The sequence below is a fragment of the Falco peregrinus genome, chromosome 2 (assembly GCF_023634155.1).
Source record: "Falco peregrinus isolate bFalPer1 chromosome 2, bFalPer1.pri, whole genome shotgun sequence".
Lineage (NCBI taxonomy): Eukaryota > Metazoa > Chordata > Aves > Falconiformes > Falconidae > Falco > Falco peregrinus.
In genome coordinates, this window is record NC_073722.1 from 106534517 (window position 1) to 106561938 (window position 27422).

Here is a 27422-nt window from a genome sequence, read left to right on the forward strand (position 1 = left end):
TCCCAATCTAAGGTTTTTATGAGGGCAGAGAAAGCCCCTTGGGATTAAAACAAGTGGTTTTTCAGAGAAACATGGAAAACAGGGCTGAGGCGAGTCATCAGCTTCCACACAGAAGATCAGCATTCACTGTGTCACTCCAGGAACAGACTGCTTTGCTCTCTAGGTGATCTATTAGCACTTCCTCACTGCTGCATTATTTTTTTCTTCCATTTTTTGCTGTATTTTGAGACCAGAACATTGCATCTCCTCCAACAGGAAAACAAAGAATGAATTTGTTCTTTCCTCCTTGCAGTGACCCTTGAGACTGTTCTCAGGCCTCTCCCACCCTCTTTAGACTACCCACCACAATTCCTCCATTCTCTGCAAATTTAACAGGCCTATGCTTGTTTCAAATAGCATTAAGGAATATAACACATAGCACCACCAGACACGCAGGGTCCCACATGCTTCTGGCAGTCATGGATGAAATCCACTCAGGAGGCCTTTTGCACAGTCTGATGACAATGATGTGTCAGAACTATTATAGGATTTTCTTTTTGGTAATATGGGGAGTTAGCTCATACCCATGGGACAAAGTTGTTAATGCAATAATCCCTTCTCAGAGTATAGTGCTTGTATATTTTGAATCCCCATCAAAAATTATGTCAGGTTAAACCGCAGGAAGAGAACGGAAGCAAGTTCAGGCTAGTGTGGGAACATACGAATTGGCAGAGATTTTGCATGGAGCAATGCAGGGTTATCCAAGCCAGGTCTTTCTGAGCCAGTGCAGAGCAGAGCTGTGCAGCATCACAGCACCATCTGCTGACTACTGCCTGCAGGTCCACAGGTCTTCACCATTATCAGCTGTATGTTGGGCTTCAAGTGTTCAAAAAACGGCAACAGCATCATTAGATAAATACCTCACTCTTTAGGGTGACAAATCTTGCCATTACGGATTAGGACAAGGTATCTATGTTCTCTTCCCTGCTTTGGGGGATACCAGGGCTCACACTTCTCATTCTTCAACTGAAAGACACATCCTCCTCACACATCTGTAGCTGCCTGTTTTAAGAAGTGGTCAATACTGCATGTGACTATGAGCACCAGAAGCACCAACACAGGAATTTTAATTGCTGCAAATATTTATTTAGGCTTTAAGTAAACTGATGCCCAGGTGGCACTTCTCTTCACAGTGCCCTCCCAGCAACAGCATCTGACTCCATCTGTGGTTGTGCAGATATTTCTCCAGCAGATCCCTGCTTCTTTTACCCCAGCTAATCTTTCAAACACCCATACAAGTATGCAGGAAGATAGCGTTGCGCATGAGCAATGCACAGCGAGAATACCTGTGAGCCAGCAGGCTGAGGACAGCTTGTGCAGATAGGCTTCATTTTTAAGCTGGCAGCAGTGTGACCCTGTCCTTTTGTTCACTGTGATACACAGGACCAAGCCCACAGAAATTAACCTGCATTTGGAGCAGTTCTCTTCCTCTATGTCCTAGACCATGATGCAGCTCAGACACAAAAGCAAAAGGAAGCCCCAGCACACGTGACAGAATGAGGGTACAAGCTTAGTTATCTGCAGCAAGATACACGCCAAAAAGATGCAACAGGAAAAGAAGAACCAGTGAAATCCCAGCACTCCTCCCCACCCCCAAATCCAAGAATGCCGCACCCAGAATTGTTCTGCACTGTTTTCCTCTAGCACTATTTCCTGTCTCATCACTGTCTAAGTCCTGGTCAGTGCCACCTACCCAACCCCTTGGCACCTTGGCTACATCTGCCTTTTCAGTCTGATACCTCTGACAGCTTCTCCATCTCACACACAAGGCTCTTCCCAGACAGATCAGAAACTATCCATGCAATTGCCAACAGCCTGCAAACATCTCATATCAGAGCTGTAAAGAGAATTAATGCACCCCACCCACCCACCTAAGGCAGTAATTTATCTCAAGGCTGAGAAAACAAGACAACAGAACACCACCGCAGATCGCCATTATGTGCATCTTCCTGTGTAAGTGTCATGACTGGTAAAAGTCTGAGAACAGAGCTGGCTACAGATGCTATCCCCCACCGTGCTCTCAGTCTGTCAGAGTTGTGGACAGAGGAGATTTGTGTGTTTGTTCTTAGAACTTGCCTTGTTATTGTTGTAATATTGACCCAACATTCAGTTCAAAGCTGTTACTAGCAAGTAGAAATTGAAGCTTTTTATTGAATGGTGGTTTTTTGAAGCTTGGCTTTTAGAACAACACATTTAACATTAATGTTAATTTTTACATCACATGTCACATGCTCAGCTGTGCTGCTACTGTCGCTACACCTGCATATTATCTGCTTCCCCAGAAGTACTCAGAACAAAGATTTATGGTGAAACAGACATTTAAACACACACAAAACGCAAGTAGGTTTTACTAATGAGGCAGACATTTTGCTGCATGCACCCCTCCATCAGAAACAAGTCCAGCTTTAGCAGATACCGATAGCATCTTTTGTCTTTGTCTAATTTGTAAGCTGTGTTACACAGAACGGGAAACAAGTTAATGTATGCAAAGTTTGCTGGAACAGCAAAAGCAACAGAAAGTGCTTGGCCCTAGTCAGAAGCTGTAGAGAGAACAGAAGCTTTGCATTCCAAACGACGGATTCCCCCAGGAATGAGAGGTATTTGAAGATGTCCACTCCTACATCTGGAATTAAAAGCTGACATTTCTCATAGAGAAATGCAGATCAATTGAGTGAACTAAGAAATGTTTGGGGAAGCCAAGGAAAAAAATATTTGGAAGGCAAACACTAAAATGTTGAGCAACTCTATGGGAGTCTTGTCCTACGGATCGGACCAAAAACATGATCAGTCTATTGTGTAGGTAAACACCAAGTTAATGTACAATTTTTTTTTTCCCTCATCCCAAACATCTCCTGGAAACTTGCTGCCTAGCATCCTTTCTACAAGAGTACAGTACCATACTGCTAAGTCAGTAGGTAAAAACACCTGGGGGAAGAAGGTTTAGCGAAGTCTGAAGTGTTTCTTCAAAAGTGCATAAGTAGTAAACAACACTCCTCTGGGTTTGTATGTTTACCATTGTACCCAAAGACACTAGCCCTTTTATACTGGCAGTTTTAGCTCTCCCAGCTTACATTATCTACTTGGAAGCTGAATGACACCGCTCTAACTACAGTAGCATGTCTCTTGTGCTGATGCCTGTCAGCAGAGCTGCGCAAGTGTCCTCATATAGGTGCATTTTGCAGCAGCCAAAAAGATGGCCACCAGGATTTACCAGTCTGGTAAGGAAACAAGAGGCTTCAAATGTAGATCACATCCGAGTCATGCTGCTGAACCTACGGGTAAATCAAATAGGAAAAATTAGTTCTGCCCTGAACTACTTAAAACCAAGTAGCTTGCTTTGGTCCGGTTCTTCCTTTACCTCCAGCTCTGGAGCCCTTTGCAAGATACCCTGCAATAGCTTTTTCTTTCTTCTTGAAACAAGCATATTTGCCTCATCTCTGCTGTTTGGATTAGGTTAGTTTTAAAAGTTGCTTCTGTTACTTGCATTAGAAAAAGCTGCTTCCTCATCTGTTGCTACATTCAGCTGTGTGCCTTCTAGTTCTAAGCACACAACCCTGAAGATTCAGGGCTTGAATGTTACACTAGAGTCTCTAACCAATCCTAAGCCCCCTCAGCTTTGTTCATGTAAAACAGCAGCAAATATATCAAGCTTGCTTTATTCCAAATACCTTGCACAATTAGCATTGCCTAGAGAAAGCCGATTTTCTTCCCACTGTTCAAGACCGCATGCCCTTACAGTTCTTCTCAAATGCATACTAGACTCTCCATGGTAGTGAAATTTAAAAGCAGGTTGGTGGGCGTTTTTTCATAAGACCCAGCTCATTAGCTCTTCAGGACTCTTTGACAGGGAATACATCAGCAGAGCACCAAACTGTAGGAAGTCTAGGCATTTATTGGTATCTTACTCCCTGCCCCTTAAAACCAGAAGACAGGCACAGTATGTTTTAAGCTCTCTGTACCTGGGAGCATATTCTCATTTTCAAAATTGGCTGATAAAAGTAAAATTTAACACAGATCCTCCTGCTGCATACAGGTATCTCAGTTTCATTTACCAAGGCTTACAGCTTTGCATTCCAGCTTAGATCATAAGTGAGAAAAAACAGGTGGCCTCAAGTTATAAACTGTCCTGAAGTGTGCCAGCGCAGAGTCCCCAAACTCATGCAACAGCCACGCACTGACTTGTCATCAGAGAGGCTGTGACAGAGCTGGACAAAACAGGTCCTTAAAGCCAACCACTCTTTACCTCTCTGAAACGCACAACTTTTAGTCAACATTTGGAAATTTACTTAGAAATCTGATTACCTTTACAATCTGTTTTCTGGTTCCTGTGCCCACACTATTGGCAACCAAGGAATCTGCTTGAAAAGATGATTTTTCCACTGGCACTGTGTGTTGAATTTTGTTGGTACAAGGCCAACTGCTTGTAGTATTTAATGAGTAAGCAGGGAAAGGTCTTTGAAGATTTATATCCAATGATTCTCCAGTTTCGAAGGCTTTCATCCATGGTGACGTCTTTAAAAGAAAAGAACACACGGAAATTTAATGCCTTCTCTATATCAACACTCATCAAGCCAAAGAGAACGTCAGAAGCATAGTCAGAAAATAAAGGCCATCTTCCCCTAATAATTTTTCCAAGCCCCTCTCCTCTCTGTAGAACTATTGACTCAGAGCCATCTTTGCCACACATGGAACAACCTGGAGAGACAAAGCCAGCCCTATTCTGGCACTGGCTAAGGAAGAGGCTGCCACGTTTATATAAATAACAAGAAACTTACAACAAAAATCTGGGTTTAGTTCCTCACTGCCTTAAAAAAAATACACCAAGACAACCACAAAGCACATAAATGAAAATGTTTTGCAAACTATGATGAACCACACTTAAATGTGTTATTAAATTACAGCAATTTAGTTTGCTCTAAGACCTTAAGCCCTTACTATGATTTCATAATCCGTAAAATAAGATGATTGTTGTTTGCTTATGGTACGGGTATCCCACCCAGAAAAAACTCGTTAGATTTTGTTTTGACATGAATTTTCCTTGTCTGTGTTCACACTTTTAATATTTTGCTATCAAGGGTACTAAAGCATGTGCCTTGAGCTGAAATACAGCAACTACCTTTGGCACACCCACACTGTTCTCTTTTATGGTCCATGTTGAAAAAAAAAAGAGGCAGGTACATACATTTCCTAAGGAGCGATCCAAGGATCCCAGTACTTCATTCCAATGACAGTAAAGCCCAGACTGTTTTTCTTCCAATTTCAAAGCATGAATTTCAGACTTCAGTTCCTTCAGTCGATCTTCAAATTTTCTGCTTTTTTCTAAGTAGTCTAGCCTGTAGTCCACAGATTGGAGATAAAAAGCTTATTGGCATGACACAGCGCAAGAATAGTTATGTATGGAAGGAGGAGAGAGGAAAGTCTTCACTTCATTCTGGTTTTTTGATAGACAAAATTAAGTATGGCACATGTCAGCCTGACTCCCCTGACCCAGTGAGGAGGGGGTTTGCTTCCACCCTTCAGGGTTCACACACGACTTTTTTTTTATCAAGCATTTCCTGCCAGACCAAGAGAGGAAAAACCTCTCGATGTATTAGATCAAAGCAATACTATACTTTAACACTAGAGGGAAACTTCTGTCTGCTAACACACTGTTACTCCAGCAAAGTGTACCCCTGACAATGCCCTCCCAGGACAGAAGGGTTCTGGGACTTGTCATGGCTTGATGCCACCAGAACACTCTTCCTCTAAACAGCTAATCTTACAAAGACATAATCCACACCAGCTCAGTAAAAGGCCTCCAGCCATATGTACAAGTAGGAGGCCATCCTGAGTTATTAACAGGCTGAAACTGATTCCCAGAGGTTTTTTTCCTTCCTTTCTGTACTTTCCATGATTAACATTTTCATTTATTTACACCATTAGCATACTGATACCTCTCTCTCTCTATCTCAAAGGACAGTCTCTTGAGGTCAATGTCCTTCAAATCCAGCTTTATGGATCCTTTGTCAAAGTTGACATCTCTGGTGTCAGTTGGGGAGTACTGCGGGTACTTGACCACATGCTGAAGGAGGGAACACAAGCACTGTCAGTAAGATTTGATTTCGGGTTTCTCCCCCCAGCTTCTGCAAAAATGCCATGCTGAGCATTTTATAAGTTACCCATGGATTCTCAGACACACAGACACTCCTGCAGCCCTTCCCTTCTACCTGAGTAGCCCCAAATGAACTGCTGAAGTCCACAACCCACAGATCCAAGGGCAGAGGAGCATCCTGGCTGCAATAATCCTATTTCAGCAAAGAATGGAAACACATCCACAGCAAGACTGGAGCAGGAGAGGGAGCTGGGGCACACAGCCTTAGTACTGCCTTCTTGCTGAAGACAGCTCCTTCTGCTTTGCCTGAAGACACTCATGGGCAATTTACATGCCAGGACAACACAGCACAACCATCACCACAAAGTACTGTCTGAGATGGCAGAGAGAGCATTCATGCCTAATACTGACTAAGTCCCAACATCAGTCCTGTTTTTAACTTTTGTCTTGTCTTTCTCATCCTCACTGCCCTGAACAAATACAACCTCCACCCTATTTAAGCACCAGTTGATCCTATAGGTGTTCACCCCCTAGCTGGATATAGATATGCCACTACTCAACTTGATGTGGGCTATAAAAATGGAATCAAAATCTCTGAAGATTAAGTGGTGGCTAGTAAAGCAGAAACTTACAGGGTAATTAAGCCTCGTTATGTCTAAGAGTTTCTGCTTCGCTTTCCGTTCAGCCTCTCTGGCTTCATGCAGATCTTGTTTCAGATGCTCTGCTTCCTTGGCTCTGTAAGACAAATATCCTGACGTAAATGATTGATTATTTCCACAGTAGAAGCAACACATGGATTTCAGAGCTACACACTTCACTAGCTTCCAGAGAATGACATCCATTACTGTGATTCCTTTACCCAGAGACTTGTGGTAGGATGGTCACGTGGAGAACTAACTGGACACAGCATGACACATGCTTTCAAAGACAATCCTGTACAAACTGGCTGAATTAACATGTTTTTCCTACTCCTGATTTCCTTGGGCTCAGTTATGACCTGCTGATACAGATTCTCCAAGCTGTCAGAAATCCTCCCTGAGGTGGGGAAAGCTGCAACATATCTACTCTTTATTTTGGCAAGCTTTTTGGCAGTATCCTAAAACAATCAGAAGGCCCTTAATAGTAAGGTTAAACATCCCCAGTTAACACTGGTCTGCTCTGCATCTTCAGGCAGCACAGTGTTATGGAACAAGCAAACACTTCTAGAGTAGCTTGTATTCCACACGAGTTTACCTGATTTACACTTCTCAAAGATCTGAAAGGGATACAAGAGATCATCACTTGGCACTAAGGAATGAAAACAGCCTCATAACTCACAGGGTATACAGACTGGTAAATTTAGATAGATAGTAGCCAGTGTTCTTTTGATAATGCTAAATAGGAAATGCTTCTGCATTCTGGATCTTTAATACTAAACTTCTCTAAAGCCTTGCATCTAATTATCTGTAAAATCTTTGACCTGCATCACAACCACCGGTACCAGGTGAAACAAGATGCAAGAAGTCTTAGTCATTCTGAAGTGTTGCTTCAGGAACAATCCCTCCTTCCTGGGCTTAGCTTTGAGAAAAGCAGCATTCTCTCGACCCAGGCATCCCAGTAGAGACCACACAACCCCACTGAAGCATATCTAACCTCCGGTCAGACTCCTTCACCAGCTTCACTGCTATCAGCTCTGCCTCTCGCATCTTTTGCTCCATCAGGCGTTTCTCCTCCTTGGTTTTCAGGGCTGTGATCTCCAGCCTCTGTCGCTCTTGCTCAGCTTCTGCAGCATTCTGGGCCAGCAATTTTGCCTCTTCTTCTGCAATCTGAGCTTTCTCAGCCAGCAACTCTGCTGCTTCCTGGGATCGGAGCTAAGAAACAATTTCTGTTAGTTACCCTGCCTAGCATCTACAAAATCACCACTGCACACAGTCAGGAAGAGGACATCTTTTCCCAAAAGATCAAGTGATAACAATATTTTTCCTTAAAATAAAAATTATAGTAAACAACTGTAGGGTCTGGTGCTCCTCCTCTGCTTCAGTATTGCCTGACTTCCTGCCTCTCACATTTACAAAGCAAGACGACACATTTGCTTAAGGCTGGAGAAAGACTAACCAAAAATTGAAGCTGGCCCCTTCAGTTGCCAGTGCACCATGCCCCTTTCTGCCAATTTCAGCTCCAAGGTTGCTTGCTTCCTTTCTTCCCTCTTTGCCTGAAGAAATCACTGTGAACCAAATACAGGGAACAAATGGCTCATGGCAAATTGAGATTATGGCAGATCAGAGTTTTCCCAGGTATTCCAGCATGCCCTCTCCACCAGCCGTCAAAAAATCTCCAGCCTTGTATCTCACAGGAACCATAAGAAAAGAAAAAAATGCTTCCAAACCAAGAAAGCCTGTCAAGCACAAGACTATTCAGACTAATGTGCTACTCACCAGCGCCTCATTGGCCTGCCTGGCTTCATCTTCCAGCTGGAAAAGACGCCTTTCCAGCTCTTCTTTGGCTCGCTCAGCTTCTTCTCGGAGTTGCTTCTCCCTGGCCAGCCTTTGATTCTCCATCTGGAAATAGAATGAGCAATACCATGTTTGTGGGTTTGCAGCAGAATCTCATCTGGGCCTGAGGCAGTACAGCAAATTAATCTAATGAAGAACGGACTGCTCACTAGCTGGTGGACTGATACTCACCAGAGATGCAATGCTGAAGCTGCTTGCACCCTGCGGCACTCAACCCCTCAAACAGGTAATACTGGCTGTTTCAGACTGCTGGAAGAGCACTTGGATCATTCTGTTATGTACCCCAAATCTTTGCAATCACCTGTTCAGTTTCACAAACATCACTTACATCCTCAGATGCTGTACACACACTACAGCTGTTCCCACATTCAATCCTGCTGCACTTGCTCACCTCCCACACTCACATATTGATGCAATGCATGGACAGCAAGGGCACCAGCTGGAATAATAATCAGTGTTTTTAACAATAGAGAAGCAGAAAGAATTTACCTTTTTTCTAGCTTTTTCTTCCCTGGCTTGTGCTTTCATTTGCTGGATCTCTATTGAGTCCACTTTTCTTCTCCTCATAAATAGGTCATGGTTTCCAATGCACAACTGCAAAATCTGGATAGGAAAAGCAGAGCAAATGCGATCTTGATATACTTGTGCCCCAGCCAGAAGGGCAAAGAGCCCCACACTGACCTCACAGGACAAAAGCTGACAATTCTAACTTCAGCACAAATGCTGGCAGTTGCTTCCCTCCCATGAAAATCAGCACCCAGGGCAGGCTCACGCCCAGGTACGTAATAGTTCAGAAAAGTTCATAACAGGATGAGGAGCCTTCATGGGCCTCCGGTTCCATTTTCCCAAATATGAACAGGCAACAGATCTAGGCCAAGAGTATACAAGACATAGCTGTGGGAATCATCACCTGTGTTGGCCCCTCCACAAACTCACTGAGAAGTGACCCAGCCCCTGTGGTTGTGCTAGGAAGCAATCAGTGATGATACAATTAGCCAGCTGATTAGGTTTCTTCCTTGTTGCTTCTCCCAGAAAAGGAGAGGCAGTAGCTGATTAAGAACCCACAGCTGCCAGATAGGCAGATGCTGCAGTGGCTTTGTACCTCTCCATACACTACATCCTCCCCTTCCAGTAGCTGGATTTCCCTTTGTGATTTGGGCCTTCCTTCACATCTTGCTTTCCAGCCATCATCTCCCCTGCCCAGAGAGGACAAGTGTATGTACCATGACTTCCCAGACAGAACAATCCTCAGGAAAACACATGCTGAAACACAGTGCTCCCTAGCCTCTCCACAGTTTTTACACACAACATTTGTCACTCAGATATCAATACTACCAAGCTGTTTTAAAGAAAGGAAACAGGACTCTTACCAATTTGTTCACTTTGAGCTGAGAGGAAAAGAACTTGAAGACTTCTGCTTTTTTGTCAAGAGGTTTAATAGTTAACTACACAAGCAAAAGAAAAAAAGAAAGGAAACAGTGAGAAGAAAAACAAAGCTGAAACTATTAATACTAATGCAAACTTTAGCCCATCTCCCCTTCTTTTCAGGGAAGCAGTGATTTATGCCACAAACGTGGGGAGAGTAATGCAAAAATGTTTTGCTCAAAAGAATCAGAACCAGGGTTGCTGTTACACAAGTTCCTCATCTGCTTCTGTAGCAGGCTATGTTAGAAGATAAAGCCTCCTACAGATCCACCCCGGTGCTGGTTTGGATGGCAGTTTTCATAACACCACCACCTGTGCACCGCATACTATACCAGGAACACTGGAACAAGCACTGGTTATCAGGAAACAGAATACATTACTAATCCCCAGAAGCAGTCATTCTTAAAGTCAAGGAGATGTCAAACACCTCTCTGAATACCAATCACTGCAGATGTAAACAAAATGTATCAAGGGCCTGAAGGACTTGTTCTTCTGACCATCAGTCCTGTCTTCTCACATTTTCAGCCCTATCTCCCAAACCGTTTCCAGACAACATGAAGGGCTTTCATGCTTCCAGGTCAGTACACCCTGTTTCACTTTGTAAGCTGTGCTTGATTCAGCTGCATAACAAAGTATGGCTCCATTCTTTAAGATCCTGTTTTCTGTGACTCATGGGTTAGCAGCACTCTATTCCTATACCTCATTTGCAATGCAATGTATAATTTCAGGCCAAGTCACCAAGATCATAATGTCCTACAGCTTGCTTCACCCTGTAGGTAATAACTGGTTGAATGTGTTGCCTTGTGAGGAGCAGGGATGTGAATGTGTCACCAAATACAGTGGAGCTTTAATATAGAGCTGCCGAATTTCCCAGCAATAGGGAGTTAAAGCAGTTTATTCACAGACCAGAAGGGAAGTTTAGTGTTATGCAAGAACCAAAAACTTTTTGGAGGTGGAACTCCTGTAGGCTGCCCTGCCTGATTTAATGTCTGCACATCTAACTCCGGACAGCAAATCTCATCCTCAGTGTTTTTTCAATAGGCCCACAGAAAATGGAAAAGGCTGTGCTGTCCTTTGGCTGACAAATTCCAAGCATTCCAGTATCAACGTAGTTTTTCTGGTTTTGTTTTTCTGATTATAGCCTTCCATGCAGCCTCATGATTTGCAATGAGACTGAATTTCACCCCCTTCCCACTGTACTTTCTACAAGTAAGAGATGGACTCTGAAATCACAGTGAAATTGCAATGGCAGGGTTGTGCTGAAGGCTGAAATCATGTACTGACAAACCGGCAGAAATCAGGCAGAAAAACGTGCATATCTCCCTGCATGTCTCCTCCTGTCACAGTGCTTCAGACCTCATCTACAAGGACAGCTTCTGCATGTGAAAATGACATAAAGTTTTATGGATCATCTAATTCCTGCTGAGTTAACCAAAGAAGCTAGTCATGGTGGCATTCATAATATCTATCTTTTTCAGAGATCAACACACTTGTTTTGCAAAGGACAAGCAGCAGGGAAGGAACCAGAACAGAGGGCTCCACAATGCTGGAGAGCTCACAGCAGCCTCTGTCTCCTAGGGGAACCAAGGTTATGCAGCACATCTGAAAGGCAGGTCTGTTATTTTTAGTTTCGTAACAAAGCTCCCTATGATTTTCCCCTTCTCCCCCAAATTATTTAAACAGAGACAGCTTTCAGCCTGTTCCAAGAATCCCAGTCCACACCCATGTCTGTATAAAAAGAATAATATATCAAAGCCATCATACCTCTTTCTCACTATAGGAAATGTTTCTGATAGCACTCCACTCAAACGACTTATTTGGAGAGAACCTGTTATTAATGCTGTAGATATGAATACCTTTGGCATCAACTCCAAGTAGGAGATCTGTATGGTTTTTATTTTGCTAAAAAACAATAGATATCAGTAAATGCCATTTATGGTGACAAACAACCACAGACAAGAACCATACCTATTCTAATGCACTGATATTTATCTGTATTTTTAGGAAATAGATGTTCCCAGAAAATATTACAAATGTTGTCGCTGCTAGCTAATAAAACCAGTCTTCTAGGTTGACTAGAGCAGCTCAAACTTTTAGTCTATTTCTCCTTCCTATTACACACCCAGAGCTACTCAAGACATTTGTCAGATTGTAAAACATTAATCTTTACTGTTTTATTCACCTACTCATTTAGCAGGCAAGTAAACCAAGTCAGGACAATCAGTACACAGCCCACCATCAGCAGAGAAAAGCAGAAGTCAGGAGTCCCAGTTCCAGACTCCCTGGAGGATTTTAAAAGGGCAGTACCATCATCTACAGCTATTGAAAACTGCTAAAATAAAGCACTTACAGCAATTGGAAAATAATTGACACCATACATTTCCAAGTCTTGGGCAATTTTCAGGTAGTTCATCTCAGCTTCATCCCTAAAGAATAAGGCCATGATTACACTTGGACATTCCTTTCCAACCTTTCTCTCTTAGCTGACTACATTTCCCACTTAGAAAAGAACAGACAATCTGGTCCTTTGTATTTTCTCTAATTTTGCCATCTTCCTCTCAACAGGAAAAAGATAATAAAGCCAGCATCTTTACAGATTAAAGACAGTACAGCTGTACCTATTTTGAATCACGTTTAGTGTAATTTTATTAAAAGTCTTATCCTTGCATTAGTTTTGCCACTCCATCATTATTATGTCTTGGAAATCTACCCTACCATTGTTTTCCATGACATGAAGATATTTCCTTCAGGAAATAGTGTTCGTTGAGAAATGAGTACTGAACAAGTTCTAAACAGTTTCAGGCAGAGGCCAAAGAAGGGTGAGAATCTCTCCACCCACAGTTCTTCTCCCTTCAAGATAATGCCTCAATAAGTCTTGAGGAGAACAGTAAAAATAGTGCAGAGGCACCTACAACAGTCAAAGAGAAACTGAACCGAAATATTAGGAAAGGCTGTCTCTGGGTGCCAACAGCTCCTGCTTTTTGTTTAATTGAGTTTCCAGGCATGCTGAATGTCCACATGGACTACCATCAAAACTCAGTCCTGGAACTATGATGCTGTGTCTTTACTGTTTTGGTTCCTTGATAAGTATGCTGATACTCTTGAGCCATGATTTTCATAAGGTATAAAATATGTTGGATTCATTCTTTTTATTCTAGGGGGAGACTGGTGTGATATGGCTCCAGAAAGGCAGCGGCTGTGTATGGCAGACACACCAGCAACCCCAGATAGATAACAGCCTTAAAAGAAAAGGCTAAACTCTCTGGGCTAACTGCAAATTCAACACAACTCAGACTTTCTGGAGGAATTTCTCTCTGCTAGTATACATGGACTCTGCTGAGACAGGACTCCTGTTTTAGATACACTAGGTCATGAAGTTCTGCAACAGCCTTCAGCTCCTCTGTTCACTTCAAAGCAAGTCCAGTTTAAAAGCACTTTGAGCCCTACACAAGACTTTTTACCCCACATGAGTGGGTGTTTTTATCCTTGGTTACAGCTTAACCTATTAACATCACAGCATGGAAACCAATTATTTCTTTGCTCGCTCTCTAGAAGCCAAATTTCACTGAAGAGAGCAAATAACCAGTTACTGAAATGTACAGGATTTCCAAAAAATGAAATTTCAATACCTGGCAATACCCCTATGTTCAGCATACCAAGCAGTAATCTTTTCTTCCCACATCTCGGCTGTCAGCTGATACTGCCTGAGGACCTACACAAAAAGGAAGGAGGTTTTTTGTCCTTTGAAGATATAAATATATGTGCTGCCTCTCTCAAGCAATCACAGCTCATTTTGCCAAGTTCAGGGCAAACTGTTTCAAATGCTCTGGTTAATCCCACAGCAATATCCATGTTGCAAAGAGTATACTCAAAGATTTGGTTTTATACAGAATAAAGACTTACCCTTTTGGGTAAAAGTTCATCATGGGCTAGAAAGCCTGGCTCATGAAAGCTTGGATCATAGTCACCATACTGTCCCAAGAAAAGAAAAGAAACTTCAGTTTTTTGGATGCAGAACACTAAAGAACTTGTTTCTGTAGTTTGATGCGATTGCTTGAGACAGATTTTGTTCTGGTTCTCCTGCATACAGAGTAACACATAACAGACAGGCTCCCCTCATCTGAACTGTCCATGGAAGTTACTTCCAGCCTTTGTGCTATGCACATGGCTCCAATACAGCCAACTACGGCAGCCTATAACCATCAGCCCTCAGCAACCCCAGGTATGAAGGAATCTCCCATGACTTCATACCCTCCTCCAAACTACAGGCTACATTCAGGTGTGTAAGCTCCCCTACTCCTATAGCCTACTGCATATAGGCTGGGCTGCTGCAGAGGGCCAGCCCTACTCAGAATTTGTGTTCACCTCCTGCCATTGTATAAGTTTGGCTCTCAGTGGCAAAGTGAACTGTGTTCTGGGAGATATTAAAATACATCATGTCCTTCCATTGTGAGCTCTGGTATCAGCACCTGCTGTATCCAGGGACTTTTTTTTAAAACAACAGGAAATAATTCTAGCTGGAAGAAAGATTACATTAAAATGTTAGGTCCAAAGAAATTCCCTACATTGCAGAAGTATAATATATAAGCATAGAATATAACAACAAAATCCTTGGAATAATATCTAACGCCTATTTTTATAGCTGCACCTGTACTCCCAGGATGATCTACTTTAATAGCAAATTTTAACACTGCTGTGTTTTGCATGCCACCATGTATATGTGTTGGTTAAAAAGAAAAAAATAAATAAAAAGAGAGCATTTCTATACACAAACCTTGGCCTGAACAGCATAAGAAGCCAGTAAAACTGTTGCTTCTGGAGAACAATAGATTTCCTCATCCAGTATTTGTTTCTTAACCTAAATCAAGAGAAAAGGGGAGTAAGTTAAAGAAGCTCTAAGTCAGGACTTATATCAGGCTCGAAATGAAATTAGGCATGCCTGGACTATAACTTGGCACCAAACCACCTTTATGAGTTAACAGCAACAATAAAATGGCATTCAGAAACACAGGAAGCCTTTACTTAGCATTACATTTAATGAAAAAAAACCAACCACAAACAACTTTTGAAAGGTAAAGTGTCTTAATTTTAAGTTCACAGAAATGCCAATTGGCTACCTCACACATTTATATAAAGGAGTTCTGAAAAAGAATCTGCTACAAAACATTAATTTTATTGTCTGCACTTCACTCCTTTTAACAGCTCTTTATCTTCCTGCTCTTGAAAAGTTAACTTTACATGTAAATCATCAAATTTTAAGTTGGAAGGGACCTCTGGAGGTCACCTGGTCAAAGCAGGTCCAACCAGACCATACAGCTCAGGGCTGTCCAGATGACTGATCTTGCCAAGGACAGAGACATACTGAAAATTGTAATAGCACATTCTAAAGCTTTCCAGAAAGAGAGAATAAAGGAGACCCCACAAAGAGAAGCTAATAGGGCACTTATTCAGCTACAGTGGTCCAAGCACAACAAAAACATAAGGGCTTAAAAATAAAAGCTCAGTATAAATGGTAAAGCATTTTAACATACTTTTTGTTTTAATAATCTATGGTGCTACCAAGATCAGAGGTGTAATAGTTTGTAAGATCTTGCTTGGTTTTAAACTAGTTGTGTAATTTTTACTTGAAAACTTAAGGAGGGAACAGGAAATTAATCTTCACAAATCTTCTTCTCAGGTGTAATGTACTTAGCCTACTAACAAGCACAAGACAAGAAAATTTTGCATTATCCACAGTCTTAAACATTTCCAAAAAGAAAAATTACTGGAGATAGCACTGGGCTATCTTTAGAAATACACTTTGGCACTGTACGTACTATGAACTGAAATGAACCACCATGAAAGTTTTTCTTTTAAATTTAGCCTCTGGTGAGCACAATATATGAACCTGAGTTATAGTACAGGGAAAATTCTTTCTGAGCTGTTAAAATGGAAAGAATGAAAAGACTGAAAAGACTTTTCTTCCAAATTGGAAAGCTCCAGCTTTCATACTCCATGGTGCAAATCATGTGTTTTAGAATTTAGAACAACTTAAGACAGATCCCCCATAAGTTCTGGGGGTTTTTTTCTGATCAGTTCTTACAAGAACATTTTGTTGTGCTACTTTATGAAGGAGTAAATTACCTAATCTATAAAAAGACAAGATTTAGCTTTAGTCATTTGCATTTATTCACACATTTTGCGAAAAGTTGTTATGCCACATTAATTTGTAAAGGTCTGAATAGTCAGTAGAGCTGAAGTCTGTAGGCATCCAGATGTCTGTACATGTTTTCCCTATTAGCATCCAGGTGTGATCTTAAATTCTTATAGTCAGGAAACTTTGCAAGTTCAAATTTGTTTCAGTCTTGTTTTTCTACTTTGGAATGAGAAGAATTTGTTAATTGCATATCTGCTAGTCAAGGCAGGTTCAAGGAGAGAAGAAAAAAGTGAAAAAAAAATCAGGATTAAAAGACGAGGAAAAGACTTCTGCCCCTCTCATTCCTTTCCAAAATTAGCTTCAGAAACAAATTGCCAAGCGGTTAAGGGTTCTGGATGAAGTTTAGTTAGTATATTAACCCTCAGAACAGCATTTTCCCATTACTTCATTAATACATACTCCTCAGGGAACAAGGGTATTTACTGTGTTTATTTACAGATGCAGACTGAATTTATGCCATACACCCAGTCTACATGCACAGACACATAGTGCTGAAAGCTACCAGAACACAGCAACACCAGAACGTTGGCTGTAACTTGCAGAGGACTCTACAGCAACTCAGGAGAGAAGCTGGATGTCACACCTACTGGAACAAACAGCTGACCAACAAGTGATCATTCCAAACTCAATGCCTGTATACCTACTGCTGCAGCTTCGGCACACAGCATGAGTTTTCCTGGTTGATGCATCTTTATTTAGATAACTAAGCACTGCACTCCAAAATTTGGCCCTTTATCTACTTTTCAATGTACCTAAAAGAACCCTAACAATTTCTGGAACAAAAAAAAAGTGGCAAATAAAGCTGTCTCTGCAAAGCTACTACCATCAATACACATGGGTTTTATTACTTTTACTGGTTTCCATCTCATGGAAATTTTAAAATCGGTAAGAATCACCATGGCATACAGACCAAGCTGTCCATGCAGCTAACATCTCTGCTTTTGAGCACAGTACTTCTGTCCTGCAGCTCCTCAGTAGCTGCCCCTATGGCAGAGCTCAAATGGGCTCTGTTCCCTATAATGAAGATTTGCCAGGGCTGGGATATTTTCTGCTACCCTGAGTAGTAGGCACCCGCTTCAATGTGGTAGGGAAGACAACAAATTGGCTAATTTGACTGCAAGAAGTCAGCTTGTACAAGTCTGGACATTTCAGAAGAAATACCAAGGGAACAGCACTTCTCATCACAGGCTATCAGACAATATGATGATGCCTCCAGACTTTGTCTTTAAAAGGATCACTGTGGTGAACCTCCTGTTTGCTGTGTACACTGCTCCACTCCTTTTCAAACTTGCTAGATGTACAAACCTGTATTTCAGAATGGCTATCAAATTCTATGATCTTTTTCCCTACAATCCAAAAATGAAGATTTAAGAAGGACAGATTAGGGAGTTATTGTTTTCTAGTGACTGTGCCTTCTACAGTCACACACAACAAGATCTCCCAGTAACCACCTGGACTATTTTTAGGAACTCACAAATTTTAGTTTCAGGGATAGGCTGCAGTTACAGGTCTTGTTCCATCTGCAGCTGATCGGGGTGAAAAAGCTTATTGTCCCCAACTGCTTATCACCATTCCTTCCCTCTTCTCCACCTTCACAGCAGCCACCATTAATTGCTTGTGTAGTCACTCCCCCACACAGTGCATACATCTAATAACAGGTGTCTTATTCTGCTCATTTTGAAAGAATTAGGTTAAGGAATGGTTACACAAGAGGATACACCAGCAAGTCTGAGATGAAGATGACAAGGAGCTGTTGGGACTCTCTTCATCCAACTTGGCTGCAGCCAGAGCAGGCCAGATGACAGTTCAAGATAACTTCTTGAAACTGACAAAAATGATGGCTTCACTTTATGCTTCTCAGCACTGACCAGTTGGGGCAAAAGCCTCAGTTCTTCAAGCAGTGCCAGCCTTCCATGGATTTTTAACACATACTGTAGGAGCAAAACAAGTCTGGAATATGTAGACATGGAATTAACACCCAAACTGCCAGGTGTAGAAGTAATTTTACATGAAACTACATGTCTCAGCAATTTGACTCCCATTCCTAGCACAAACAGTAACTGAGAAGCCATCAAGAGAACAAAAATCCGCAGAAGGCAAACAACAGTCAGCTTACCAGTACACAAAACCACAGCAGTCAGGAGAAGTGTTTGTATTTCATAAAAAAAGATGAGATCTTTACAAAGACACCAATACAGCTGAAGCCAGCAGAATCATTCTGAGACTAACGGCGGCCAACAAGATCAAAGACAATACAAGAGGACTGGGGTAAATACAGAAGGAATTAATGGTTAAAAAATGTTCCTGACCTGAAGGAAGAATAAATGCTGAGTAATTTCCTGTAACAGTTCCTCTTCTACCTTCTCTGGGTAGAATTTAGCCAAAAAGTGAAAGCTAATGGGATCTTCTTTGGGGATTTCTTGATCTAAAACCTGTTCACAGATGAAATAAAATCAGCACCAAAAATGGTACGCAACTGTCTCAAAATAATACTCCAGAGAAAAATCAGAAAGCAGCTAAGAACCCACTTAAAGCAGCCTTTCTGTATTTCAGAAGGAAGGGCAATGCTGAGCTTTAATCTAATAGCCATCAGTGCATATAGTTGTGACTGGTATGTGATACTTCAGGTCAAACATGATAGAAGCAATCAGACCAAATAACACAATGAACTTTAGTCTAAAAAATTATAATCTAAAATTATGAGTCATCCCATAACACATTCCTTTAGCTCCTGTGCTTAAAAATAGTAGACCTTTTTACAAGTAGAAAATTGCTACACTTATTTTGTTTCCTATACCTTTTTGTCCATCTTTAACCAGGTGCACATTCCTTTTATTGTGTACTGCAAGCCAAAGAACCAAGTCTCCCTTAAACCAAGTGCTCGGCACACCAGGTCAAACAAGTCCTTTCCCTTCCACTTCATCTAAAAGAAAAAAAAGAAAATTAAGAACAGGTATGTCTTGAATGAATTTGCTACATTTTAGTCAAACTAGGCTACCATTTGCCTTTCTCCTATGAACTCTTATTTCAGCACTAGCTTTGCAATGAAATATGCCTACTGCTGTCTCCAGCAAACATGCAATAGTTACACTGTTTACCTCCTCTTCCTCTCCTCCAGAGAAAGATTCACAGAGCAGCTGCAGTCATTTAACCACAGCATCAAGCACTTCATGAGCACAGGGAATGAGGATTGCACTATTGATTTCCTAAGATACAGCAAGGCTGTATTAATAATTTATAAAAATCTTATTCAATAGTTATATAAATTGGAGAGACTGAGAGAAGGCCAGGGGAAATCAAAGGAGTATCACGGCAGAGTGCAGAAGTGCCAAACAATGAAAATAAATCCATCGTTCACATACCTCAGCTATTTCAGTGGCACCAAGCCAAGCCTTTATGCTACTCTGATTTAAATGAACAGGAGCCTGTCTTTAGAGTAATTTAGTAGCCTGGCTCCATAGAGAGCAACCTTTGATTAAAGGTCCCAAAATTCACACACGTATGATATATCCTTTTTTCATTGAAGAGGCTGTACATCAGTTTCTTTTTTTTGGCTACATGTTAAAAAGATTTCATCAAATTGCATGGGTCAGCCGCTAAAAACTTAATGGCAAAAAAACCTTTTAGGCAATATTTGGATGGAAATCAGAAAATCATCCCAGCAAAAGAGCAGTGTTTGGGGAGAAGGGAGATCTAGCAAAGGAATACATTAAGCTGGTGTTGTTAACAAGGACTCTGATCTTTAAATCAGATTTTCCAAATCCTTTATTTTGACAAATCAGCCTGCAAGTATTCTAGATCAGTAAATCACAGAAGTGCACTGCTTGTGACTAATCTATTCTGTCTATGAGGCACCTAATAAATTAAATACTAAATGCCCCCCAAAACATCCAAGTCTCATTAGACTCGCCAATCTGATTGGACTTCGGTTTTCTAACTCCTCTTGAAATAACTGTACATCTTTTTTTGCTTTTCCTGGATGAGTAGGAATTAATCAGGCACAGTTCTGTCTTCCCAGCAGTGCAGTCCAATTCATTTAGCAATTGATCACTTGCTGTATTTGCTTTCTTCCATATTTTTTCTGCAGTCATGATTTCCCTATCCAATTTACTAGATAGCAGTAACCAACAGAAGACAAGCAAGTTTTTTCATTTCATCATTTTTCTCTTCTGCCCAGAGATACAAAACAGAGATACAACAGTAAGAGGCAAACTGCAGCTTACAAATGGCAGATTTGAAGAGAATGTCCCAGATCAACTGAGCACTAAAGTATAATTTGAGAAATTATTTTATAAGCAACACCTTAGGACCAGTTCTGACCAGACTTCTTTACCCAGGCTGGCAGCATCTTAAGGAGTTATGCCATTTATGAAAAAAAAAAACGAAACAGTTTTGTGGAGAAGTAGGTATACTTACCGACAAGCCCTGCATCATGTGCTGAAACACTTACAAAGCAAGCAGGCCTACTGCTAGTTTAGCTGTGTCAGTCAAATGGATTTAATGAAAACAGCTTCAAACTCTGAACAGTCAAATTTTTTTAACAGAAGAATGCATCTGAGACTAAGTAATACATTGTTTATAAAAATAACAGACCAGTTTTAAGACCATCCATGAATTTATAAACTGAGCTCTTCAAATTTGTGTCTTGCTAATACAAAGATCAGTCTCCATCTTTCTAGCATTCTGCTGAGGACTCTTACCTCACAGCTGAACTCCATTTCAGCATCCACCGTTACAATTTTGACTTTAAAAGTCTTTGGTTGTTTCTTCTTCAGGCCTCGAATGGACATATTTTTTAGTTTATGAGGATAGCCACACCTGAAATCAAACATGTGTTACATTTAGAGCTTGAAATTGAGTAACATTTTCTTGGCTAGATTCCAAAGCAGGATGAGTCCAAACTTGCAAAATAAAGTCACTTTTAAACATGCATTTTTGTGGCCAAGAGAATAAGGATGTTGATACAAAAAATTTAGTTTGGCCTTTAAATTTAGTTTGTTCCTTAAAACAAATGGCTACAAAACAGCCTTACTATCTTTCCTCGGACCTCAGCAAACACTGGGTTCCTGTAGTACTAGGAAGAACATCATTCAGACCTTACATTGCAAGATCCAGGGGCCTGCCTCTCAGTACAGCTGAGGACATCTAGGGAAGCTCCAATCCAGCCCTTGTGCTCCACACAATCACCCACATCCATGCAATTCAGCAGTCTCTTGCAACAAAACTCTGCAATGGATGAATGTTTACAGTTTCCTAAAAGTAATACCTGGCTTTTGAATAATGCCAACAGAAATATGACATGCCTCGTATCTTTTACATATTCAAGCAAAAGTCTGTTTCTCAAAGGTCTCTGCAGCATGTACCAACACCAAAAGCATCAGTGGAAGCTCTGCTTATAAAACACAGTGGAATGCCACATCACACAGCAAAATCTCAGGATATCAAATCCAACTCAATTCTTTTCTACCAGTTATGGCTCCTTGAGCAACTAACCTATTGAGTTTCTTTACAGCATGAGATCTTAACTCCAAGATGATACAAATGCCAAGAATACATGCAGTGAAATTACACCGAATTTCCCACGTGCTCTTGGGCATTCTAAACTCACAATGATAAAAGTTATTTAGAAAAGAAATTTTCCCAGTGGAGTTCTTGTGAAACATTTAATTTTACAGAAACCTACAGAAAATTCCTTCACAAATCTTCTACTCTAAATACAGCTGACTGCATGCCATCAAGAAAATTGATGAGACATGCTAGTTCACAGCCACAAGGGTTTTGTGAACGCCATTCAAACCGAATGTTGAAAGTTGGGGTTAAATGATAGTGTGAATCTGCACTATGCAGTTCTCTGATGTTTATTTCTGAGCACAGGACATCAGCCTGTAAAGTTATTTTCCTTTTACTTTACAAAATTAACAGCTCAAACTTGTACAACCTAGTTAGTGTCTGTGAACTATATAGGTCAAGAAGAGACCGAGGCATTCTTGGTTTCCTACAGTATAAGACTATTACAGTGTGGCAGACTTCCAATCTCTCCTTAAGGAATTCCAAAATAAAGTTCTAGTCTAAACTGAAAAGTTCCATTTGCCTGTATCTTCCAGGATTTTATAAAATATCTTGTCCCTTTATTTGCTTCTGCTGAGCTCTAAATCGGTTTGCAAATTACTGATTTTTTTCCATCTACTTTGCACATGCCCCTCGTCCAGAAATTTCAAGTAGTATTTAGCTACTTGAGGTAAATGTATACGGAAGTTTTTCTTTTCAAATTGTAGGGAAGTTGAGGCAAAGAACAGATGAGTTAGTTACCAAATCATATGGACATCAGTGGCAGAGTTGAAAACAAGTACTTGAGGCAACTCCAAGTGGGGAAGAAAAGCTCAGGAGGAAATTTATCTTTCTGACACCACTGAGATCAGCTGAGTCCTTCTCTCTCTCCAGTTGGCTCTTGTAAAGCTTCTGCTGAAGTCTTGTTCAGTTTGAGGCAACACACTTCAGGAAAGATAACAGGCTAACTGGAAAGAATCCAAAGGAGAGCTCAAAGGGCTAGAAAATAATCTGTGGCAAAATGAAAGTATGGGTTAGTACAGAGAAGGGACAAGTGTGGCAAAACATTATTATGCCTGCTCTTCATAACCACAATGGTCAGAACAAGAAGTAATGAACTTAAATTGCAGACCGGTTACACTCTAAGAAAAAAATCACTAACAATAAGAATATTATGATGCTGGAAAAGCACAGGGTGGAATTTCTGTTTTTCTGAACTTCTATGCAAAACGGTGTACAGTATCTGCTCCTTCCTCAAGGCTAGAGGGAACTACACGCCCTCAAAGCACGCTCCCCAAACTGGCCCTTCTGCTGGTACCTGCCACCAGCCCTAGGAAAGGCCAGTTCACACTACCAACAACAAGTGCAAGCCATAGTAGGCATATCCAGAGCCCAAATCCCATCACCCCCAGGCACCACCTCATCCTCAGGGAAGACTTTAAAGAGGAGTGAAAAACAGATCTTGCCAGAGTGAGCTTCCTTTATAATTCAGGCAACACCTCACTGCACTCCGAGTAGAGCTCAAGTCCTTTCTGCTTAGCATAGAAAAGTGTTCTCAATTAAGGGGAAAGGAATCTCTAAAAACCAAAACCAACCATAGTACTGTGGTGTAATACAACCACAGTAATATTGACAAGGAAAGCATCATGTGAAGGCATCCAAAACAGCAGTAATTATTCCAGTATTTTTTTTATTTCTAATCTGCAAGCTGCAACACAGCTAACAGCAAAATTATATTTTTGTGTTGCATTCCAAAGGTCTTTCCTGTCCAGTTTTCTTCAAAACCAGAGATTTACTGTAAATAATTGTACCATTGGACACAGCTGTTAAAGCATGAAAAGTACAAACTACTATACAATGCTGGAAACAACCCCTTCTATTAGTTCTAGAAGAAACGCCAATGGCTGAAGACAACGGAGAAAAAAGCTTCATAATTCATTTTTAATATGTAATTTGAAACAGCCAATTGAATTAAACAGGAACTTGGAATTAGGGCCAGTTCAGAACATTCTCAAAGAGTTTCATAAGGAAAATGCTGAACAGATAAAATTCAACAACTGCAGAAGAATGTACTAATTTTCTCAAAATATGACAAAAATACCAGAGCGCTTAATTTTGACTTTGAAGTTTGTTCTTTTTTCTTGTATAACCTGGTTGAAATGACAATATAGTTTATTCAACATTTCCAATAGCATTTTTTTCCTTTCCAGAATTTTTATTCCACGGAAAAGTACATTCTGACTCAGTGAAGAGACATTTTTGAATATCAAATTTTCCCAAGAAATGTAAACTGCATTTTAATCAATAGCACTGGTAAAGAAATAGAAAAGGTTTTAATACTGAATAGCATAAATGCATGTCAGATACTGACAACATAAGCAAAAGCACTTAACAGTCAAGTTTTTAGAAAAATAACTTTTTCAAATAAGAGAAATCTTGCCGAATAAGACAACCTGGGTTTGCAATCTTTCATTTAAACGCAAAAGCAACCCACTCTCTAGATCCCTGTTAATCACATTTAACTGTGAATCATGTGCAACGTGTTTAAAGATAAGAGTTTCTGTCATGAGGTCCAGTGATTTATTTCAGCAGTTGCCACTGCTGTTGTGGATCTAACCTAAAGACCCAGAAGTAGCAAAATGTGATAGATCAGAGCATGTCATAACCTTACCAACTAACACACTAATGCAAAATAGGGTGGGGTGATGAAAGATTCCTGTCCAGTCAGACTCTCAGAACAGATAGTTCAGAAGTTGCGAATGTCCACAGCTTCACCTGCACCTTCGGAAAATTAACAGAAAGATGATAAAAATTTTGCTTGATGAGGGCAACAGAAATTGTGATGAGGAATATAATCTGCAGGAACTAAACAGTCCTGATTCTGCCTTTCAGTGTGTTCATGTCCATCATGAAAGAACCAACATCCAGCAGCTCTGACTGGATTGCAGTCTTCTCCCTTCTTGACAATGAGAAACTAGTGCCTGAGCAAAACGTGGGGGTGCCAGGGAAACCAGCAACAGCAAGCAATAGCAAGAAGAACTGGCAAGGCGACTCTTGCAAGGACTGATGCTTATCTATATCACAGCACTAGATTGGCCATCATGTTACACTACTGCACAGCACATTTTATCCAAATGGGAGATAACCCATATACCAGCCACTTACGGTATTAACTGAAAATTTCAAAGAGAAAAAATATTAAATCAGCATTTCCCAAAAAAAGCTCAATAAATCAACCAGAATTTAGTACATTAGACAAAGAGAAATATCTCAAGCAACAAGTTTCAACTAACCTTCCCAAGGGTGAGAGTACAATTTACTTTTGGTTTAGCATTTTGAAGGTAAAGGGTAGTTTGCAGGGCTCTCTCCACAGGATATAAATATTTCCCTTCACACAGCACTTGCTTTCAGTGACAACTGTGCATGATCTATTACCATCCAATCACACTTTGGTCAGCTACACTCAAGTGAAAAAGCATCTGTTTTCACACACAAAAAAACAGTAGCACTTTTTAAGGTGAGACTTCCCGAGTCTCAACAGCTGACAGGCTAGGAATTAATAGCAATTGTGACACTGCTCGCTTATACCCCCCCGCCAGAAAAAGTCTGCCCTTAAGGATCAGCACATGCACAGGAGCAGAAACTGTACCATCTACTAGCAAAGTCCTTACAAGAGCTGGAAACATAAAACCCTCAGGAGCGCAGTGTAGTTTAAAGAAGCAAGGTTTGGGAAGTACTTTATGAGCCACCAACAGAAGATGCTTGAAGCATCAACCGCAGATGTACATTAACATAGATACTACTACAATTTGAAAGTCCCCTGTCATTGCTGAAATACATACTGCAACTCTTAATCACAAATTCCCCTGACTCATTATGCTTCTCCTGGTTCCTGAATTTCTATACTTAAGCTCAGAAATTAATGCAAGCAATGTGAATGTTAACAATACAGGAAAGCATTGTGGGCTTTTTACAGTTGTTGACTCACACTTCTGCCTGTGCTCCCTGCCCTGCCCAAGTAACAATTTAAGCAAAGAATTCACTGTTTTAAAATGGGTCAGCAATACAAAGGTTTTTCTTACCTCTCAATGTAAAAAGAAGCTATCTAAAGTCACCAGACGGAATCAAGACTTACCTCACAGATCATTTTCCAAATGAATAAGAAAAAAATAATTCTTTTTAATCCAAAATTCCATATTTTCCAGCAGACATCAATATCCAGCCCTCACAAGTTCTGCCACTGAAAATAAAATCCAAGAACAACTTTTATACTTGATCCCCTTTCCTTTGTTTCCTATGAACTGCAGCATGTTAGCGCCCTCTGAAAAATCAAAGAATTGCTTTCCCAGGTGATATGTAAGGCTCTTAACTATTTCCTGCCTGTGCCAGCAAGACTCCTCCCAACTTCTCTCCACTTTAATTCAAACAGCAAGGCACTAAAATAAGAGAAGCCCATGAATCTTGACTTGGGTATCTGTATGAGCAGATGGACTTCCAAATAACTCCTTTGATAGCATCTGACCAAACTATCCCAACAGTGTCTCCAGCCATACAAGGAATAGCCTGTTCTCACCATACCCAGCCACCTTAAAAAGGGAAGCTGCACAGTGATGTCCCATTAAGTAAACACAATCCCCTACCTGCCCTCTTCCTGTGGTGAGAGATGATGGGACAATAATGCCTACAGAGAACAAGCCTGAAAAGTGGGCAGCAGCCAAAATACTTGGCAACAAGAAAAAAAATGAACACATATAAATTATAAATAAAAAATAAAAATAATAATAAAAACCCCATCATCAGCCTGAAGTCACCACAAGAACAGAGACCACAAGCTCAATGAGCTGCCAGGAGCACATTACCCCAAGGGCAATGGCATACTCAAGGCTTTTTGTCATTATTCCATTTGCAAGTTGGGCATTTGGGGTTTTCCACACACCCCCCAATTGTCCATTTTTTATACAGATTTACAGAAAATTCAATTTCTACCACGATGTGGACAAGCAAGGACAACAGGCCAGCTCTCCCTTTGTGCATGTTACAATTATCCCAGGTCTACATGGAAATGCCTACAAGATTTGCCTCATTTACCTAACTTTGCAGCAGATCAAAGAGTGCACCAATTTGTGTGCAGACCTCTGTGCCATGCAGCCACAGAAGGGCCCACTGCAGCCAGCACCATCCCCTGAAACACTGTGTAAAATGGCACCTCAGCCACCACCCCTGCCACCTCACCTCCTCACAGCACCTGCAGAATGTGGCCTGCTGCGGGCTCTTTCCAGCCTGACAGCACAACACCGCTGCGAAACGTGGCACCCTAGCAGGCCTTTACACCAAAAATCAGGCTGGATCCAGCTGTGCAAGCCCACAGGGACTAGGGGTCTCCCCACAGGCAGGGGCTCCCTGAGGAGATGAGGTCCACACCCACAGCCAGCACCTGACTGCAGGCCCAGGTAGAGCCCCCTGCCGCCCACAGTCTGGGAAAAGCAGAAAAACCTCATCTCCATCAGTTTTAGCCTCCTACTACGCGCTAAGGCAGCCTCACAGGCAACTCACACGAAGCACCCACCACAACCACCCCCCCGCCTGCATCTAAGGAGAGCGCGGCTGCTGCCTGCGCCTTTAAACCTGCCGG

At 41.1% G+C, this 27422-nt stretch overlaps 1 protein-coding gene across 2 annotated transcripts; it reads right to left on the bottom strand.

The window, feature by feature from the left end:
* Nucleotides 1–1128: 1128 nt before the first annotated feature.
* Nucleotides 1129–26359, bottom strand: LOC101921471 (merlin-like). Of its 2 annotated transcripts, XM_005240551.3 has the most exons (20): nt 25926–26359; nt 24462–24571; nt 22553–22801; nt 20944–21061; nt 19041–19166; nt 18553–18675; nt 14822–14905; nt 13951–14019; nt 13677–13759; nt 12398–12473; nt 11812–11949; nt 9993–10067; nt 9112–9225; nt 8545–8667; nt 7763–7980; nt 6763–6865; nt 5973–6100; nt 5222–5372; nt 4342–4551; nt 1129–3311 (listed from the first exon to the last, which is right to left on the bottom strand). In XM_005240551.3, exons 3-20 carry the CDS (start codon nt 22558–22560, stop codon nt 3276–3278), a joined length of 1983 nt encoding a protein of 660 aa, XP_005240608.2. In that variant the 5' UTR covers nt 22561–22801; nt 24462–24571; nt 25926–26359; the 3' UTR covers nt 1129–3275. The 2 variants fall into 2 exon arrangements, with proteins under 2 accessions (XP_005240608.2, XP_055651554.1); XM_055795579.1 differs by lacking the exon at nt 24462–24571.
* Nucleotides 26360–27422: the final 1063 nt, after the last annotated feature.

Bases quoted from the DNA above. Each gene is read 5' to 3' on its own strand.
- LOC101921471 (XM_055795579.1), bottom strand. The intron at 13,760-13,950 runs GTAAGTCTTTAT...CTTTTTGTGTAG, and splicing joins ATGAACTTTTACCCAAAAGG to GTCCTCAGGCAGTATCAGCT. The intron at 6,101-6,762 runs GTAAGTTTCTGC...TCCCTCCTTCAG, and splicing joins TAACGAGGCTTAATTACCCT to CATGTGGTCAAGTACCCGCA.